Source organism: Rhinolophus sinicus, chromosome 8 (genome assembly GCF_057876585.1).
Source record: "Rhinolophus sinicus isolate RSI-liver-muscle chromosome 8, RSI-T2T, whole genome shotgun sequence".
Lineage (NCBI taxonomy): Eukaryota > Metazoa > Chordata > Mammalia > Chiroptera > Rhinolophidae > Rhinolophus > Rhinolophus sinicus.
Genome location: NC_142508.1, coordinates 35240516 through 35260202, shown reverse-complemented (window position 1 = coordinate 35260202; position 19687 = coordinate 35240516). Strand labels below are relative to the sequence as shown.

Below are 19687 nucleotides of genomic sequence, written 5' to 3'. Positions count from 1 at the left end.
CGTCCCTAATACTCAGGAGTCGCCTCAGCGCCGTACCCCGCCTCGCGGGGCATGCCGGGAGAGGGAGTTCTCGGCCACGTCACGGGAACGGGCGGTCCGCAGGCTGGGACAACAAGTCCCAGGAGGGACGAGCGCCTTGCAGCCCGGGAAGGGCCGTGGTTGCCTTTGGCAACAAAACGGGTCTCCTGGAGCGAGGATTGGCAAGCGCTCCGGAGCTAGGGGAGGCGGAGCGCGGCCAAGAGGGGCAGAGGCACCGGTGGAGCGACGGAGGGGCGACAGAAGGAGACTCATCGGGCCGACGTTCGAAGAGATCCTCCCAACCCCCGGACCGATTCGCAGACAGAGAACTCCAGAGCCAGAGAAGGACAGGGACTGAATCACAGAAAGACATGGAGAGAAGGAGAGTCAGACAAATAGAATGGCTGAGAAAGGGACAAAGATGGGGGAGAGGGAGAGAGACCCCCCAGCCACAGAGGGAGAGGGTGGTTCGGGAGAGGGACAGGCACAGAGAGCTTGGGAGGAAGAGGCAAGCACGAACAGAGAGATTCACAGAGACAGAGAAAGCATTTACAAACGGAGAGAGAGGAAAGACAGCAAGGATTTAGAGTTTAGAGAGAGACATCCCTGGAGAGACAGAAAGAGAGAGAAGAGGAGGTAGAGAGAGAAACAGACAGGGAAAGAGAGAGATGGAGCGAGAGACAGAGAGAGAATCACAGCGAGAGAGAAAGAGAGAGAGTCGCAGAGACAGAAAGGAGAGAGAGACAGAAGCATTTACAAAGACGGGGACACGGGGAGAGGGAGAAACCGCAGGATTTAGAGAGAAGCCCAAAAAGAGGGAGACACCAAGACCTAGAAAAGCGTAGTGACACCAAGACCCAGAGAGAGAGTCACAAGATGAGTGAGACACACAGAGAAAAAGAAATTATCAGAGACAAGGAAAGGAAAACCCATCCACCCAGAGACAGAAACAGAGATAGAGCAGGAGCGCCAGGAATCCACGGAGAGGAAAAGAGACAGAAAACCCCAGAGGGAGATATAGCCATAGAAATTCACAGAAGCTCGGAGAGTGAAGTCAAGACTCGGGTGGAAGCCGGCAGCCAAGAAAGTGAGACACCAAGTCTCCCAGTTCACCAGTGGAAACCAGCACCTAATACAAAGTTTGTGGGTTGAAACTGAGTGACACAGTCAGAGACAGAGATCCGAGTGGAGTCTCAGTGGGTTATCAGGAGCCATCCAGGCACCCGAGGGGGGATGGAAAGCGGTCCCGGCGACAGATTTGAGTGGGGGGGAAGCACGGCTCGGAAGATGCCCCCTCCCTCCAGCCAGCCCCCGCGGAGGGGGTGTGCGTATATATGGGGGGCGTTGGGAGAAGGCATTCGTCTCCTGTTCAGGGAGGGGGACGCCTTTAAGCCGAAACCCCGCCCCTTGGTCGTCATGGCAACGCCTCCCCCCCACCCGGGGCTCCCACATTTCAGCAGGTGCTGGAGCCGGAGCTCCTACCGCCACCGCCCGTGCCTCCGGCTGCTCCGGCCACTGCCCTCGGCTCTGCGCCCTACTCGCCCGCACCCCCTGATCCTCCCGGGGGGCCCCCTGCTTGCCCCGAGCGCTCACTCCTGGAGGTGCCTCGCGCCTCCCCTCCCCTCCTCGGGCTCTCCCCGTGCCTCCGCTTTTCTCCCAAGTCTCCGGCTCCTCGCCTTTCCACCTGTTCCCCCAGAAAGGCAGGATCCTGGTCCCTGCGACGTTCCTGGGGCCATGGCAGGCCTGGGCCCCGGCGGAGGCGATTCAGAGGGGGGCCCCCGGCCCCTATTTTGCAGAAAGGGAGCTCTGAGGCAGAAGGTGGTTCACGAAGTCAAGAGCCACAAGTTCACCGCTCGCTTCTTCAAGCAGCCAACCTTCTGCAGCCACTGCACCGACTTCATCTGGTGAGGGAAGGGGGTAGGGGACTGCGGGATGAGGGGACTAGAGTAGAGACCCCTGTCACACCAGATCCCTGAGTAAGGAGGAAAGAGGGGGCTGTAGTCCTGGCTCCTGGTCCTAGGGTAGGAGGGGGCTGAGAGCTTGGGCTCCTGAGTCGGAGGGAGGAGGGGTTGGGGGTCCTGGGATGCTGGGTCTGAGAGAAGATGGGCTAGGGGCCAGAATTTTTTTGATTCTAGAAAGAGGGGGCGGCTTAGGCTTAGACTCCTGGCTCCTGCGGGGAGGAGGGTCAGAGGCCTACTATGTGAGGGGGTCCAGGTACCCTTTTGTGCACTGACCTTAGATCTGACCTCAGATCCTTGACTCTTGCAGGGGAATTGGAAAGCAGGGCCTGCAATGTCAAGGTAAGAGCTGGGGACCTGGACTCCTGGGACCCTCAGGAGGGTGGAGGCTGGGGCCCCAGAGCTGAGGCTGTTTGACACACGTGTTCTCTGGTCCCCAGAGAGGCGCGGGGGAGCCCGGGGCGGGGGGTGTGGCAGAGACACAGCCTGTGGTGGGGAGGGAGCTCTGATGGTGGGGCCACCGCGGAGGTGGTGCTGGGGGCCCCTCCCTTGGCCAGCTCCAGGTGGGGACAGATATTTGGAGAATCTGTTGCCATGGGAACAGGGAGCTTTGGAAAAGGGGAGCTGGAGGGGGGGCTGAAGATGCAAAGTCAGAGCCCCCCCAGGCTGCCATCACCATGACAACATCAACCGTCCTAGGCAGGGGCAGGCGGGGTGGGGTCACTGATGGGCGGGTGGGGCCAAGGAGGGGGGCCAGCAGTTATGGGGGACGGGAGAGGGGGTTGAGTCCTAAAGCACCAGCTGCTACTGCTGAGAACAGAGTGAGTCAGGGAGGGTGGTGGCCGGCAGCAGCGCCCCCAGACTCACTTCTGCCCAAGTTGCTGCTCTCTGTCGGAGGATTTCGCTCTGTGTTTTCTCTTTTCTTCTGCCTGCCTCTTTCCTTCTGGCTTTCTTGTCTCTGTCTGCAGGCCTGTGTCTGTCAGTGGGATCCTATTTTTTCTGTTTCCCTTTGGCTGTGTGTATGCACTGGGCTCTCTGTGACTCTCTGCATCTCTGTTTCTGTCGTAGGGTCCCTCTCTTAAATTTCATCTCCTGGTTTGTCTTTTTTCTTTCTCTCTTTCTTGGTCTGCACGTAAAACCTCTCCTTTGATTTTCTCTCAACTGAACTCTCTGTATATCAGCGTCACTCTCTATTTTTCTCTCTGTCAGTGGTCTCTCTTTCTGATTTTCTGTCCATTGGGGTCTCTCTGTCTCTGTGTCTCTATGGTTCTCACCTTCAGTCTGCAGCTTTGTGGTTCATCGACGATGCCACGAATTTGTGACCTTCGAGTGTCCAGGCGCTGGGAAGGGCCCCCAGACAGACGTGAGTGCCCGGACACCTGGTTCTTCCTCCTCAAGCCGGGCCCCCGCCCTCACCCCCTCTGCGTCCGTCCCAATTTCTCCTGCTATTTTTAAGGCTGGGAGGGGAGGGGGGCTGGAGAGATAAGGGGAGCTAGTCTGGCCCAGATTCCCTGCCCTTGGCCTGGAAAGGGGGAATCAGAGGAGACTGAGAGAGGATGGGAGCACAGGTGGGGGACAGAGAGGAGGCAGGGTGAGGAGGACCAAAGACCAGCACTGGAGGGGGTGGGCTGTATACCAGTGCTCAAGAGATTTAAAAACTGAGAGCTGAGGAACAGAGAGAGAGAGAAATATTGATGCAGACACTGAGATCCTGAGATAAGATGAGAGGGAATCTGAGAGAGAGAGAGAGAGAGAGAGAGAGAGAGAGAGAGAGAGAGAGAGAGAGAGAGAGGAATGGCACTGAGACGGCAACACAGGAGGAAGGAAAAGGGGACCCGGAGAGATTGAGAGAGATAGAGAGGTAAGACAGAGACACTCAGAGGTGCAGATATCTGGAGAGAGACTAGAATAGGAAATGGTGGATATGGAGAACAGCTGAGGTGCTCAGAAAGGGAGGCCCAGAGAGATCCTGTAATACACATGCACACACACACGTGCATATACAGATCCCCATGTGCACACATACACGTGTATTTACAGTTCCTCATGTGCACACACATATTCATATACAGTTTTCTTATGTGCACACACACACATACATACAATTGTCTGCCTCCCTGCTCCCCTACATCAGGGGCTTACAGAAATAGCCCATCACTGATCCTTCCTTCACTTTCTGTCTGGCTGTGGGGCTCTTTTCTCTGAACCTCAGTTCCCCTCACCAGTACCTCCCCTATGAAGTGGGGCTGACAGTCTAGTGTTGACCGATAGAGCCACCCCTGGGCTCGAATCTCAGCCCCACCACCTATTGGTTCTGTGATGGAAATATTCCGTATCTGCCTGTCCAATATGGAAGCTACCAGTCACACAGCTAGTGAGCATGTGAAAGGGGCCACTGTGACTGAGGCAGGTAAATCTAAATTCCTTTGAATCTGAATTGATTTAAATTTAATAGCCATGTGTGGTTAGTGGCTACAGTATTGGGCAGCATAAATCTAGACATCCTAGGTCTGTTTTGACAGTTCGATGAAGTCAGGTAGGTTAAGAGTGTAGCTCAGGTTTTGACACAGGGTTGGAGATGGTTTTATGATTAGTAATGATTAGTAGATGAAGAAAGAAGCAGAGAGAGAAAGAGACAGAGATGGCACCACAGAAGCTTATGAGTAATTTTGCCAGCTTGTCAGGTGAAGAAAATTGAAGTTTACATGGAGAATGTGACCATAGAATACATATTGAGCATCACTGCCTGCCAGTGCCTGTATATATTATTGACTAGCTGCCTCACCTGCCCACCTCCACTACCAGTGCTAGTTCTGATTTATCCAGTGTTCATTGCATACACTCACCAGGTATGGTGAAGGCAGTATACGATTGAATCCGGTAGGGACTGATTCTGTCCTCATGACCAGTGGCTCCTAAGCCAGAACACCTGGGCTTGAATCCCAGCCCCACCAACTGGTTCTATGACCTTCCTCCAGTTAGCTTACCTCTCGGCAATTCTTGAGTTCATCACCTCTAAAATGAAGTGGATAACCATGCCCACCTTATAGGATTGTTTTGAGAACTAAATGAATTAAATACTTGGGACTATACCTGGCAAATGGCAACAGACAAATTATTAATTATTATCATGGTTAAAATTGTTACACTATTACCGATGAGGAAGCAGAGGTGAATTAGTAAAGAGGTGGTCTTTCCTCTACATCAGTCTGACTTCTTTTTTTATTCTTAATGCTTTTGATCTTGTAAGTAACATGGATCAAGGGCTTAAGAAGTGCTAAGGGCTTACAAGCATGGTTTCATTTAGTCTTCAGATCCCATGCAGGGAGGGCTCACAGCCCTCATCTTACAGGGAGGAAACCTGGGTCTCTGGAATGGGTGGGGTGAGCCCACACAGCTGGGTAGTGGGCAGAGTCAAAATTTGGACTCTGATCGAGCTAATTGGAGCCCCAGGACTGTCTCCTTTTTAATCATGACTTTCACCTTGAGAATAATAGTAACAGCTTCTATCCCTGGAGCAGTTGTGTACCAGGTATCTTGCTGAGGGCTTTCATACAGTGTCTCATTCCATGAGGCAGGAACCTTCAGTTGAACACCTTTAGAAGTCCAGAGCATTGAAAGAGATCATGGCAACTACCAACATCCTTCTGCCACCCAAGTATCATTCAAAATAGGACCCTCACTAAACTGCCAAATAAATAAAAGCCTAAGAGTGTCCTGAATTTTCACCCTAGGATAACTTGCAATGCATTCTTCACGAAAGGCAAATATCAAATGATTTAAAACTCAGACCTTGCCAAAGGTGGAGGGAGGAGTGCTTTACTGGTGCCCTAAATTCTTGCTTAATTGGACTCTGGACAGTTAGCATTGCTTCACGATATAGATTGTTTATTTCCACTGGGCAGAGGAGGACACTGAGTCTCAAAATTGGGCATGAACTTGCCCCAAATCACACAGCTGGGAAATAGCCTCGCTCATATTTAAACGCAGGGCTATGTGGGGACTGCAATAAAATCACTAATAATAACCACAGCAGTAAGAGTAACAGTACTGAGCACATTTAATGCTAGGCCCTGCTGTGTGGTTTTAATTTACAATGCCTACGGCTGTATAACAGAGGTCAGATTCTCCATCCCACCAGGGGCTGGGAGAAGGCAGATCATCAGTGGGCAGACATTGACAGTGGCTGACAGTGAGCGATCTGTGGTTCATGGTGGCCCAGAAGTCCTCAAAGAACAGCTTGTGGGAGGTGGGGATGCAGGGGCTATAGATGTTGGAAGCCCCCACCTCCCATAAGGTTCTTCCCAAATGCCACCTTGTTAGTGATGCTGTCCCTGATTGACCACTCTATTTCAGATTTCAGCCCCCCCCCCCACAGTCCCCTTTCCTGCTTCATTTTTCTCCAGAGCACCTCTTACCATCCATCATATAACATTTTATTTATCATGTTTATTTTCTGTCTCCCTCCGCCAGAAAGCAAACTCCATGCGGACAGTTTTTTTTTGTTTTTTTGTTTTATTCACTGCTGGGTCCCTGCACCCAGAACAGTGTCTGGCACACAGTAGATGCTCAATAAATACAGTAGAGTGAATGAGTGAGGTGGAACATCAGGAAGATCGGGAGAGCAAAGCGGAAGGAGGAAGAGTTCAGAGGGCTGACTCCCAGGGTTCTAGGACACCCCTGGCGCCCCCTTTGACCGACTCCTGTCTGCCCCCAGGATCCCCGGAACAAGCACAAGTTCCGTCTACACAGCTACAGCAGCCCCACCTTCTGCGACCACTGTGGCTCCCTCCTTTACGGGCTGGTACACCAGGGCATGAAATGCTCCTGTGAGTCTACACTCGCTGCTCAAGCCAGAACTTGGCGCATCTGGGGCCCTTTCAAAAGCACATTGTCTAGGTTTGGGGAAATGCCGGGGGATGGAGTCTGGGGTTTGGAGCGGGGCCTGAAGCGCTAACCCCAGTTTTGTCTCCCGAGGCTGCGAGATGAACGTGCACCGGCGCTGTGTGCGCAGTGTGCCCTCTCTTTGCGGCGTGGACCACACCGAGCGCCGCGGGCGCCTGCAGCTGGAAATCCGGGCTCCGACCGCGGATGAGATCCATGTCACGGGTGAGGCCCCGCCCTTTTACCATGTGTGCTGGGCCGGTTGAATTCACCTGAGCTGTCCCAATCCGGGAAGACCACGCCCTCTCGAAGGCCACGCCCACACTTCTGACCCCACCGGCAAAAGCTGAGCACCACCCGGCCACGCCCCTTCTAGCTGGCAGCTCCATCTCCAGCCTTGCCTCTTGTAACTTTCAGCGCCTCTTAATGGCCATTCGAAGTGTCAAGGTCCTTGAGAGGGAGGCATGAGAAAAAACCTGGTTCCAAGTGAGGCTCGGGTTTACCACTGCTGATATGGCCAGGTCCTGACTTCTAGGTCCTAATGGAGGAAGGGGCTGATTTCAGGGTCACCGGCTGGGAAAAGGGCTTTATGCCCTATCTTCTAGGTACTGGACACGTAAGACATCAAAGACATCTGATCATGAGACAGACGGCTGAGAGCTTGGAATTCTTAATGCTGCTGGGGGAGGGCTATGCTATCTAACCCAACCTATCCTCCTTCACCTCCTTCCTTAGTTGGTGAGGCCCGTAATCTGATCCCAATGGACCCCAATGGTCTGTCTGACCCCTATGTGAAACTGAAGCTCATCCCAGACCCTCGGAACCTGACAAAACAGAAGACCCGGACAGTGAAAGCCACGCTGAACCCTGTGTGGAACGAGACCTTTGTGTTGTGAGCCTCCAGTGTAGGGGAGGCTGGGATGGCTGATAGAAGATGATTCGAGGGTCCTGGTGGCCCACAAGACCCCTAGAGAGCAGCTGGTGGGAGGTGGGAGGATAGAGGGAACCCAAAAAGGGGGCAGAGAAAGGCGGTGAGACAAAGGAATGGAGTGATCAAGGGAGAGGGGAATGGAGTGATTGGGAGAAAGGGATGGAGATATAAAAGCTGGGAGACAGATATCTGTGTATTCAATCTCCATTAAAGCCCACCACTTTGAGGGAGACAGAGGGGAGAGAGAGAGAGAGAGAGAGAGAGAGAGACCCAAAGAAAGACACAGCAGGCCGGAATGGTGTGCATATGGGGGTTGAGCAGAGGGTCGGAGGGTGGCAGGGAGAGAAAGAAAACTAACAGAAACACAGAAGGACAGAGACTGGAGGGAGAAGGGGCACAGAGACTCAGAGTAGAAGAGTGACCTGAAGAGAAAGACCAGGAGATAGGGATGCGAAGAGGCCAAGAGTGCATAAGGGAGGGAGAGAGATGGCGAGAGCTGTCTAGGTTTACTTAGGGCCCCAGAAGGTGGGAGAGTGTCCCCCTACGTGAGGACCGGAGTTGGGAAGATACTTCACACAGCAGGAAACAGACTCCAGCTGGCTGGGTTAGCTTCCTCTTTCAGCACCAAGGATGGTGAGTGAGGGAGCCTGGATCTGGGCACTTCATTCTGCCCCCCCCACTTCCTGCAGCAACCTGAAGCCAGGGGACGTGGAGCGCCGGCTCAGCGTGGAGGTGTGGGACTGGGACCGGACCTCCCGCAACGACTTCATGGGCGCCATGTCTTTTGGGGTCTCAGAGCTGCTCAAGGCGCCTGTGGATGGCTGGTGAGGGCTCGAGTCGGGCAGGTGCCCCTGCATCTCCACTTCAGTCTATGTGTGGTCTCCCTCAAGGCCACCATCATTCTCTCTCCCCCTGCGCATCTCTCCCCATCCCCTCTCTCCTTCCCTCACTCTTTCTCTTCATCTCTGTATCTATCTGTGTCTCTTTCCCCCCTTCTAATGTCTCTGCCTCTCCCGTGGGTCCGTCCATCCCCACCCATCTCCTGCCCTCCTGCCAAGTTCTGATCTCCGTCTATATATCAGGTACAAGTTACTGAACCAGGAGGAGGGCGAATATTACAATGTGCCAGTGGCTGATGCTGACAACTGCAGCCTCCTCCAGAAGTTTGAGGTACCCCTACCCTGGCTTCTTCACGGGGAGCCCAGCCCAGCTCCCCACAGTACAGAGCTGGCCTTTCCCAAATGCCACCACTGGTTGCTCACTCACTGGTCCTGGGACTACAATTCCCAAAAGACCCTGGGGCTCCTTCACCTGCTTTTCTAGGGGACTCCTGACCCAGAGTCTGATGGGAGTTCAAGTTCCTATCTATTACCCTGGCTTGGGAGTTTGGGGGCCCCCACCCCCTGCTCCAGGGCAATCTTCTACCTCTCTGGGGCTCTGACACTTGCTTTCTTTCCCCCCGCCCCCAGGCCTGTAACTATCCCCTGGAATTATATGAGGTGAGTGGAACTGAGGCCTGGAATGGAGACAGTTTCATTCCTGTGATCTGTATCTCTCTCTCTTGATTTGTCTTCATTTCCACACACACAGGCTGGGCACATACTTGGTGGCAGGTGTTATACTTGCTGAGTAATCCTAGGTGAATCTGACTCTCAGGTCCCCAAGGTAGGGACACAGTCACAAATATGATACTTAAATTCCTGGATGATGGGCTAAATCAGAGCCCAGAGCTCTAAAGAAGCATAGGAGGCACTAACCCAGCCTGGGGGGAAGATGGTCTGGGGGGACTTCCCTGAAGAGACGACACCTGCATTGATTCTTGAGTTTTTCTATTTATTTATCACTGTGGCCTCTCTCTCCTTCACTCATTTACTCACTCACTGAACACCTATTTCTGGAGGTGCCACATTAGCCGAACCTTTTCGGGAAGTAGAATCAGGTCATTGCTTGGGGTGCTCCTCTTCTAGTGTGAGGGAAAGTTACAGATAGAGACATTCACCATGAGAAGGCATGTGTTTGATAATGGAGGTAGCCTCAGGCACTGGGGAGGTCCCAGAAGCACTTGGTACCACCCGGGAGAGTCAGAGAAAGCTTCTCAGAGAGGTGAGTCCTGGAGGATGGACAGGATTCCCCAGGCAAAGGAAAGGGAGACCAGATTTTCAGGCCAAAGAAAGGAATGCTCTCTCATTTATTCTTTCACAAAATATTTCATTGAGCCCCTCTGTGGGTAAGGCATGGTCCTAGTCACTGGGGATATAGCAGCGAGCAAGAGAGAAAAAAATTCCTGCCCCCATGGGGCTTGCACGTGAAGGGAGACGTTAAATAAAATAAAGAAGTAAATAATATGTTAGAAGGCAATGAGCGATGTGGAGAAAAATAAACATTAAGGAGGATAGGGAGTGCCGTTGGAGAAGATTATGATTTTAACAGCAGTTTACTGAAGAGAAGGCTTCACTGAGAAAGTACTGTGTGGCAAAGATATGAGGGAGGGGCGAGAGTGAGCCATGGGGATAGCAGAAAAAAGAATTCCAGACAGAGGGAAGAGCACGTGCAAAGGCCCTGAGGTTGAGGCAGGTCAGCAATGTCTAAGGCAGGCCAGCAGTGTCTTCAGCACAGGCTGGGGGAGGGAGAAGCATGAGATAAAGTCAGAGAGGGAAGGTGGGGTGGCAGTGTGTGTGTGTATGTGTGTGTGTCTTGTCATTCCTTGGAAGGATTTTGGCTTTTTAAACCAAGTGAGATGGGAGAGTATCAGAGGTGGCTTGAGATGATTTAAATTTGAACAAGATGACTGCCTCTGTACAGAGACTAGATGGTGGAAGGCAAAGGTGGAAGGAGGAAGAAGGCTATCATGAAGACCAGATGGGAGCAACAGGTAGCCTGGCCCAGGGGGACAGTGGTAACAGTGTTCAGATTCTGGGTCTGCTCTGAGGATTGAGCAACAGGAATCGCATTGAGCACTCATCTCCTGAGATGGTCATCCACTCAACACCCTCTTGTGTTCCAAGCCATGTGCTGGGTGATGGTGGAGAAACAGAAAGGAGGGACACAAGTCTGGCTTTATGGGTTTTGATTTCTGGCTCTGCTTTTTACCCACTTTGTGACGTGGGGTAAGTTACTTAATGTCTCTGTGCCGGTTTTCTCTTCTCTAAAATGGGAAGAGGTAACAGGGATTTCCAGAGGATTTATGGCATATAGTTAGCTCTCTAAGGGTTAGTTAAATGATGAATAAATCTTCCAGCTATGGGAAGTCTTAGAAAGTTCTTAAGCCAAGGAGGGTGGCGGGGACAACTTTTATTTTCTCTCCATCTCTCCCCACCCCTTTCATTCTTGGATGCTGTCTCTTAGGGGCACACTCTTATCGGGACTCTGACTATCTTGGGGTCTCTCCCGTTTCTCACAGCGGGTGCGGATGGGTCCCTCTTCCTCTCCCATCCCTTCCCCATCCCCTAGTCCCACTGACTCCAAGCGCTGTTTCTTCGGGGCGAGCCCTGGACGTCTGCACATCTCCGACTTCAGCTTCCTCATGGTTCTAGGAAAAGGCAGCTTTGGGAAGGTTGGCTTCCTGGGGCTCTGGGGGAAGGGGAGGATATCTGGGGGGAGATCACATTCTGGTCCTTAGGGGGAAAGTAAAAGGGAAGCGACACAAGGCTATTGAGTTCCCAAAGGGATTCCATGGGGCGCGTTCGGGTCCCTGGAGAGGGGAGGCATAAAGATGTGGTTGCTTTCTCTGAGAGAGTGGTTGGCAAAGTCAGGACACACTGTCCCTTGAGAGGGAGATGAAGGACCTGGGATTCTGATTCTCTGTGTCCCTGAAAGGGAGGGGCAGGGACCTGCACCTCTGGGGTTTTTAGGACAGAATGGGCCTTTTGGGCCTCTGTCCCCAGGTGATGCTGGCCGAGCGTAGGGGCTCTGATGAGCTCTATGCCATCAAGATCCTGAAGAAAGACGTGATCGTCCAGGATGATGATGTGGACTGCACTCTGGTGGAGAAACGCGTTCTGGCCCTGGGGGGCCGAGGCCCAGGAGGCAGGCCCCACTTTCTCACCCAGCTCCACTCCACTTTCCAGACCCCGGTAAGGAAGGAGGGAGTGGGGGCTGGAGCCCTGCTTCATTCCCCACGATGGGTCAGCCATCTGCTCCGGGATTCTGAGTTTACAGCAAGACCAGAAAACTTCATGCTCTCTGAATGGGTGTGGCCAGACAGATGGGATCTTGAGTGGATGTGGCCCCAGCGAGCTTGGTCTTGAGTGGGTGTTTTTGAGTAAAGGCGTGCGTGGAGAAGAACATCTTCTGAGTGGTCTTGGCCAGAATTAGGCTCTGAATGACGAGGTCATCACTTTTGGATTCTGGGTGGGGGATTCCATAGAAAGAAGGGTTTTCCAAAATTGTAGAATGGGACAAGGAATCAGAACCTACAGAGTTTGAGAGGGCGTGACTACTTCCAAGAGCTCTGAACTGGCTTGGCCAGCTTCTTGGATTTTTATATTATTATTATTATTATTATTATTATTAATTATTATATCATCATCATCATCATTAATGGCACGTGAGGCCTGAACGACTTTGGTTCCTAATAAGTGGCCAGAACTGCATATGTCCGTGAGTGGGTATGGAAAGAGGTTTGGGGATCCCCCGGGATTTCCAGCGAATGGTGGCCCTCAAACTTCAATTCTGAGAGGGTGGGACCAGAGCACCGGTAGCTCGCAGTAACCGGGTAGGGGGATGGGGCGGGTGGAGATTTTGAGTTGGCCTTGTTAGAATCATCGGGGCCTTCCGGTGGGCGTGGTCATTTGTTCTTGGTTTTTGATTGGGTGGATCCCCAGCCTTTCAGTTTGTCTGGAGAGAGGAACTGTCCATTTAGAGACCCAGCTCTGCCCACTTCGAATGTTGGGCTCACAGGCCTACCTACGCTGCTGCTCGGATAGGAAACCTGGTGGGCGTGTCCTCGCCTCTAAGCCACGCCCACTCGCCCCCAGGATCGCCTGTATTTTGTGATGGAGTATGTCACCGGGGGTGACTTGATGTACCACATTCAGCAGTTGGGCAAGTTTAAGGAGCCCCATGCAGCGTGAGTCTTGGTCCAGGCGAGGGTGGAGGGAAGGTGGAAGGAGGTAGAGTCCAGCCATTGACCTCTGACCCTCCATCTCCTCCTCCAGGTTCTACGCAGCGGAAATTGCCATCGGCCTCTTCTTCCTTCACAATCAGGGCATCATCTACCGGTGAGCAGCCCCAGACCTTTCAATGGAGGGAAATCAGGTCCCTAGAGGGGAAGGGATTAGAACATACTGCTGCAGCCTGTTGAACTCTACCCTTCCCGCAATTCCTACCCACCCCACCTCCACCCCCAGGGACCTGAAACTAGACAACGTGATGCTGGATGCTGAAGGACACATCAAAATCACTGACTTTGGCATGTGTAAGGAGAACGTCTTCCCTGGGACCACTACCCGCACTTTCTGCGGGACCCCAGACTACATAGCCCCTGAGGTAACCGTAATGTCTCCCCAGGACCACAACCCACGCTCCAAGTCCGCTGATTGGGTGTGGCTGGTTGTCTAGCATTTGTAATGCGTGGGACCTGACCCAGGGATCTTTGCATGAGTTCTGGGCTTTTTAACGGAGAGCAGTGCAGAGAGGCCTGTGCGCTGAGCATTTGAAGTGGGTGGAGCTGGGTCTCTAAATAGGCAAAGTGGGTGGGACCTGTGGGTGAATGTTCTGAAAGAGCTGGACGAGCTCAAAGAATTCCAAGAGAACGGGGTCTTTTACCGGACTGTTCTAAAAAGGTGGTGAGGATTTCCAGTTACTCTGACTGGGTGGGGCCTGTCCCCCGAGAACACTAAGCGTGTGGAGGCTGTCTCCTGAATATTTCAAACGGGCATTATGTGCTCTGACTTTGTGAAGAGGGTAGAGCTAATGATCTGACTGCACATAAGTAGATAGTGTGTCCTGACTTCTTTCAGTTGAAGAAGGAGATGGTGTTGATGGTGCCTTGATCTTTTCAGTTGATTCAATGCTAGTATCCGAGTAACCAAGGTCAATGGTTTCAAAACCTGCCTGCTAATCAGAATTACCTGGGAAGGTTTTGAAAAATACACACACATTCCTGCCTCTGACTCTGACTTATTAAGGGTTGAGTTCTTCGGGGCTGGAAACATCTATTTTTAAACAGTTCCCCAGATGAATCTGAAATGCATCCAGATTTAAGAATCTCTAGTCTCTGAAATTTAATTCTGTGCACCTGATATTGTAAAGAGAGGGTCCAATTACCTATGTATTTTAGATAGGTGGAACTTGTGAGTTGGCCCCCAGATAATCTGTATTTGGGACCAAAGGAATGTTCTAAGTAGGTCAAGTTTGTTTCCTGGATTTCCCAAAGAATGGAGCTCTGGCTAAGGTATTCTGAGTGGGAGAAGTTTGTGCTGAAAATGCTTAAAGTGGGTAGGGTGACCAGGGGGTGAGGCCACAGGAGTCCTAGTCTTTGCAAAGCACAAAGCACGATTCCTTGCCTTCCATCTTCCCTTGCTAGATCATTGCCTATCAGCCCTATGGGAAGTCTGTCGACTGGTGGTCCTTTGGGGTTCTGCTGTATGAGATGTTGGCGGGACAGGTAAGGGAAAGTGGGGAGAGGCTGGCGTGGCTAAACTCAGCACGGAGTGGCCTTTATCTCAGGACTGCAGGTTAGGAAGGGATGTCTATAGTCTAAGGAGGTGCTAAGCTTAGGGAAGGTCGTGCCCACATAGCGCTGTCCGTGGTGCTGAAGCATTATCTTTCCCAGGCTGGGGGTTCTTAACCTTTTTTGATTCCACAGACCCCTTCTCGGAACAATGTTTTCAAACGCACAAAATAAAATAATAGGATTACAAAAAAAGTAATCATTGAAATATGATTATCAAACAAAAAATTTAATTGAATATAATTTAACCATCTAAAAATTTTTAATTTCAATGTATACAGTTGCTTAAATATTAAGTGACATGTAAGTGGACATATAAGTGATTTCCTGCTAATAAATTAAATAGTAATATCTCACAGGAATGGGAAGTAAATAGGAAGGTCTACCAGTAATCTTGAAGTAGAGATGACTGATATTTTGAGATATCTGCAACTCTGATGTGATAGGAAAATATCTGTGATTTCTATTGGTAATAAAGCCACAAGTACTACTGTAGTGGTTTGTTGTCTACATTTGTAATTGAAGGGAATGCTAAATCTCACTTAGACATTTAAAAAAATAAAGATGCATTTCTTCCCCATCCAAGTTCATGGACCCCCTCCACTCTATAAAAAAAATCTCCAGAACTCACATAAAGAATCCTTTCCTTGGTGTTGTTCTTCCTAACCCCAGAAGACTGGAGGCCTCTCATCCAACCAGAATGCTTGTACAGCTTTTCCTGCAGTTTTTTTTCTCTCTTTTATTTAAATGACATATTGCCTAATTAACACCCTGCTGATTTACATAGCAGATAGAAAGAGACAGAACAGCAAAGAAGTGCAGAGAGCGGAAGCATCTGAGATAGGAAACCAGAGCATCTGAGAGGGAGAAAGATAAAGCTTTGGTGGTTTGCTCATATGTTTCCCTAGGATATTGGGGGGAGGGGAGGTATGTTCATGGTGGGTAGTGAGGGTGTGGAAGGTGGGGAGAGGTAGTCTGTCAAGTCTCTGACTCTTTATCCCCTCTATTTCCTTAGCCCCCCTTTGATGGGGAGGACGAGGAGGAGCTGTTTCAGGCCATCATGGAACAAACTGTCACCTACCCCAAGTCACTTTCCCGGGAAGCCGTGGCCATCTGCAAGGGGGTGAGAGCCCCCTGACTCCCAGATTATCCAGATTCACAACCCATGCACCCCATGCTGCCATCCAGGGCTGCCTACACAGTGTCTGTGTACATTGGAAAGGCTCCCGCTCCTCATGCCACTTTACTTCCATCTGCTGGAAAAGTTTACATAGTACAGACATTTTGTTATAACAATAATTCACTGCCCTGTTGCCACTCCAGTCCAAGGATGGCCTCTGTCCCATCCTCTGCTGCTGCCCCCATGCCCCAGGGGCTCACTGCAGGAAGGGCTGGAAGGTCAGGACCTGCCTCTTCAGAACCAGGTGGGTCAGGGGTACCTAACTCCTGCCACTTGTTCTCCTGCGGGATCTTGGGCAAGTCACCGAAACTCTGAGAGCCTTCGTCTCCCTCTGGGGTTATGGAGTTAACATAAGAGAAGGAGATTAGCCTATAGCAGCTTTTTGACAGGCGTCAGTACACTTGTGCGTCCCGTCCAACTCCTGCCTCCTGCCTCCATGTCTCTCTGACTCATTCTCTCTCTCTCTCTCTCTCTCTCTCTCTCTCTCTCTGGATTTCTGTCTTGTCTCTCTGTCTCCAACTACATATCATGGGGCTTTCTCTCCCTTTTTCTCTGTGTCCTTTGGGATGTCTTTCCACCTTTTCCATTTCTGTCCCTCTCTCTGGGTCTCTGTTACCTTCTTCCCCCATTCCCATACACACACACTCTGGATTCTCTCCTGTCTTTTTGGACCCCCCTCCCATCTCCTACCTTCTCTGGGTCTCTGCCCTCTGGGTCTCCCCCTCTCTCTGCATCCCTCCCCCCTTTTCTCTGGATCGCTAATCTCTCTCTCTCCTCCCCTCCCTCTCTTTCCCTCCCTCCCCGTTCCTCCCTCTCTCCCCTGTTCCCTCCCTCACTCCCTCCCTCTCCCTCTCTTTTTCCTTGTCCCCTTCCTCTCCTTCTGGGTTTCTCTGCCCCTGATTTTTCTCTTTCTCTGTCTGTCCCTGGGTCTCTGGTTTGGATTTCATCTACCCCACTCTCATTTATTCTCTCCCTTCCTCTTCCTCTCTCCCTTTCTCCTTCCCCATCTCTCCCTGTCCCCCCATTCTTCTCTTCCTGGAGTTCTGTGCCTGTGTCTCTCGGTTCCTCCATCCTTGTCTCTCTCTCCCTTTCTCAATCTCTGGGCCTCCCTGTCCAGGGCTCTGTCCATCCGTTCATCTCTCTATGTTCCCCACAGTTTCTAACCAAGCACCCAGCGAAGCGCCTGGGCTCAGGTCTTGACGGGGAACCCACCATCCGTGCGCATGGTTTTTTCCGCTGGATCGACTGGGAGCGGCTGGAACGGCTGGAGATCCCACCTCCGTTTAGACCCCGCCCGGTAAGTCACCTTCAAGAAAAAGCGTTGGTTCCTGGGGGTGGGACACCCAGGAGCTCCAATATCTATATGAGGAGATGGGGTGGGGTTCCCTCTGCGGAGACCCCTAAAGGGAGATGCAGAGGCCACGAAGATGTGCAGAGATTCCAAAGGAGATAGGCGATGGATTTGGGGGACGGAGCTGGGCACCTGAGGAGCCGGCAGAGCGTCATGTTTCCCTCCCTGTTTCCTTCCCACAGTGTGGCCGCAGCGGTGAGAACTTCGACAAGTTCTTCACGCGGGCGGCGCCAGCGCTGACCCCTCCAGACCGCTTAGTTCTGGCCAGCATCGACCAGGCCGATTTTCAAGGCTTCACCTACGTGAACCCGGATTTCGTGCACCCGGATGCGCGTAGCCCCATCAGCCCAACAACACCTGTGCCAGTCATGTAATTCCCACCCACTGCCACTAGGTGTCTCCACGGCTTTTTCCGCCGCGCCAACCTCGGCCCCACTTCACCATCCCTTTCCAATTCTAGATCCTGCTCCCCAGCATTCTGGCCCCTGCCCCTTGGGTGCTAGATGCCCCTCTCAAGCGTTCCTGGAATTCTCAACTCCATACAGTCTCTAGAGCCTTCCTGTGCTCTAGATTCTGCTGCACTGAGCCCTAGATTCTCACTCATCTCGGTGTTCTGGACTCTGCTCCACCAGGTTCCAGAACCAGCACTACCTTCCCCTATTCCCTGGAGTTCTAGACTCCATCTTGGTAGAATCTCTGCCTCTCTTTTTTTCTGTTTTTTGTTTTTGTTTTTATTTTGTTGTTGTTGTTCTGGGAAATAGTCTCATGGGGTGGGCTGTTCCAGACTCGAATTCCAGGACAACTCCCTACCTCTGAGGCCCCGCCTACCCCACTCCCTCTCCCTTCTGGAGTAAGTGGGAGGCTGTGCCCCCGTGCTTCAGTGCCCTCTTCCATGCCCCATGGATTTCTGGGTTGTGTGGAGGATCCTTTCCCCAACTGTTCTCAATCAGCTTTCGTTCTAGACTACCCCATCCTAAACCCATCCCTGCCCGCCTGCCAGGTGCATGGCTCCAGTCCTGCTCGGAAACCCCCCCATGCCTGCCACTCTCGGGGACCACCCCCCCACTCCTCTTTGCCTTTTCCTCTCAGCCACAGCTGCTGGAGAATAAATTTGAGATGCTGACGCTGAGGTGTTTGGATGTTTTCTTCTAAGCTTGAAGAGGAAGGGGGTGCGGAGGTGGGGCAATGACTGTACATAGAAACAAAGAGAGAGAGAGACAGAGGCTGGGGAGGGGCGTAGCAGAAAGAAAGAGAGGGAAAGTATGGAGCACAATAAAGGGAGAGAAGATACCCACAACGTGAGAGCAGAACAGAGAGAGCCACAGAGAGGACCAAGGGGCACATGTGCACAAGGTGGAGATGTCCACAGACCACTGTGAGAGGGTCAAGGAGAGACTCCGAGCACAGAGCCACAAGCACCCACATTGTCACCCAAAGCAACAAACAAGCTCACAGATAACAGAGACCCAGACACTGGGAAATCCTGAGAAGGGAGATGAAAGTCAAGCCTCCCACTGAGAGACCTGGAGACTTGATCAGAGGGACACTACTCGACAGAGAAACCTAAACACCAGAACCATGAGCTTAAGGATTAGCGACGAGGCAGCAGGCAGACGTGTCTTCCGGGCCTCCTTCCCTGACCCACATGCGAGTGCGGGGGAGTGGAGAGACAGTGCAAATAGACTACACATCCCAGCAGACACCGCGACGGACCCTTCCCCCCAAGTGCGGCCCCTCATCTCCAGGGCTGATGGGAAGTGTAGTCCCTGGAGGGGGGCAGGCTGGTCCAATGTTGTGCCTCTGTCTGTGTGTTTGGAGGGATTGAGCCCCAAAGCTTCACAGGCTCCCTCGGGGCGCCCGGCGTCTCTTTGTCCCTCTTGGGTTTCCGGGACTCGGTCCAGTTGAATGCTGGCGCTCTCCCTGTCTTCCCCAGTACCAAAGAAGTACCCCCATTCAGTGCCCGCTGCCCCCAGACCCCGTTCCGACCCTCGGCGCGCGGGCCTGCCCCTTTAAGAGTGGCCCCGCTGACATCACGGCGGGGTAGGGGTGGGGGGGTGGCGGCTGGCCCGGCTCCCGGCTCCGCGGCCGCTGCAGGACCCGGCTCAGCTCTGCGCCCGCCTGCCGCTCTGGGGACCCCGGCCCGGGACGCCCCCTCCTGCCTTCTCCAGCCTCCCAGACACCAGGCTCCGCCCCAGGCCTGGCTAGAGCCCTAGTCCTCCAACAGGGGACCCCCAGGATTGCCCCTGCTGTCTCTCCTTCTCAGGGTCTCTCTCTCTCTCTCTCTCTCTCTCTCTCTCTCTCTCTCTCTCTCTCTCTCTCTCTCTCTCTCTCGGTCTGGGTCTCAGGATCTCTCAGACCAAGGCCTCTGAGCGTCTCCTGTCTCCTTCCTCCTGTCTCCTTCTATTTCTGACTCTCTGACCTCTCCACTTCCAGTGCCTCAGAATCTCTGAGCCTGGGGACAGCGGGGGTCTGGGACGCAATCTCTGTCTCTCCTTTTCTCTCTCTGTCTCTTTTAAGCCATCTCTGTGTCTCTCCTCCGATCTCCAGACCTGAGAGTCTCAGGATTTCTCAGCCTTGAGGTCTGGGTGTGACTAGATCTCCTCTCTCTCACCGGGTCTCTGTGTGCCCCTGCACCTCTCGGCGCTGTGCTCTGTTTCTATTCTCTCCCTCCCTGCCTCCCCCATTCTCAAGG

The 19687-nt window shown here is 52.5% G+C and overlaps 1 protein-coding gene across 2 annotated transcripts; it reads left to right on the top strand.

Moving 5' to 3' along the window:
* The first annotated feature begins 105 nt into the window (after positions 1-105).
* Positions 106-18118, top strand: PRKCG (protein kinase C gamma). Of its 2 annotated transcripts, XM_019715922.3 has the most exons (18): positions 106-1922; positions 2287-2318; positions 3257-3339; positions 6694-6805; positions 6954-7085; positions 7596-7752; positions 8481-8615; positions 8874-8961; positions 9261-9290; positions 11192-11344; positions 11676-11864; positions 12768-12859; positions 12948-13010; positions 13140-13278; positions 14318-14398; positions 15480-15587; positions 16801-16941; positions 17178-18118. In XM_019715922.3, the coding sequence occupies exons 1-18, from the start codon at positions 1252-1254 to the stop codon at positions 17367-17369; spliced, it is 2598 nt and encodes an 865-aa protein (XP_019571481.2). In that variant the 5' UTR covers positions 106-1251; the 3' UTR covers positions 17370-18118. The 2 variants fall into 2 exon arrangements, with proteins under 2 accessions (XP_019571481.2, XP_088656156.1); XM_088800030.1 differs by lacking the exon at positions 3257-3339 and having other exon boundaries at positions 1908-1922.
* The last annotated feature ends 1569 nt before the right edge of the window (positions 18119-19687 follow it).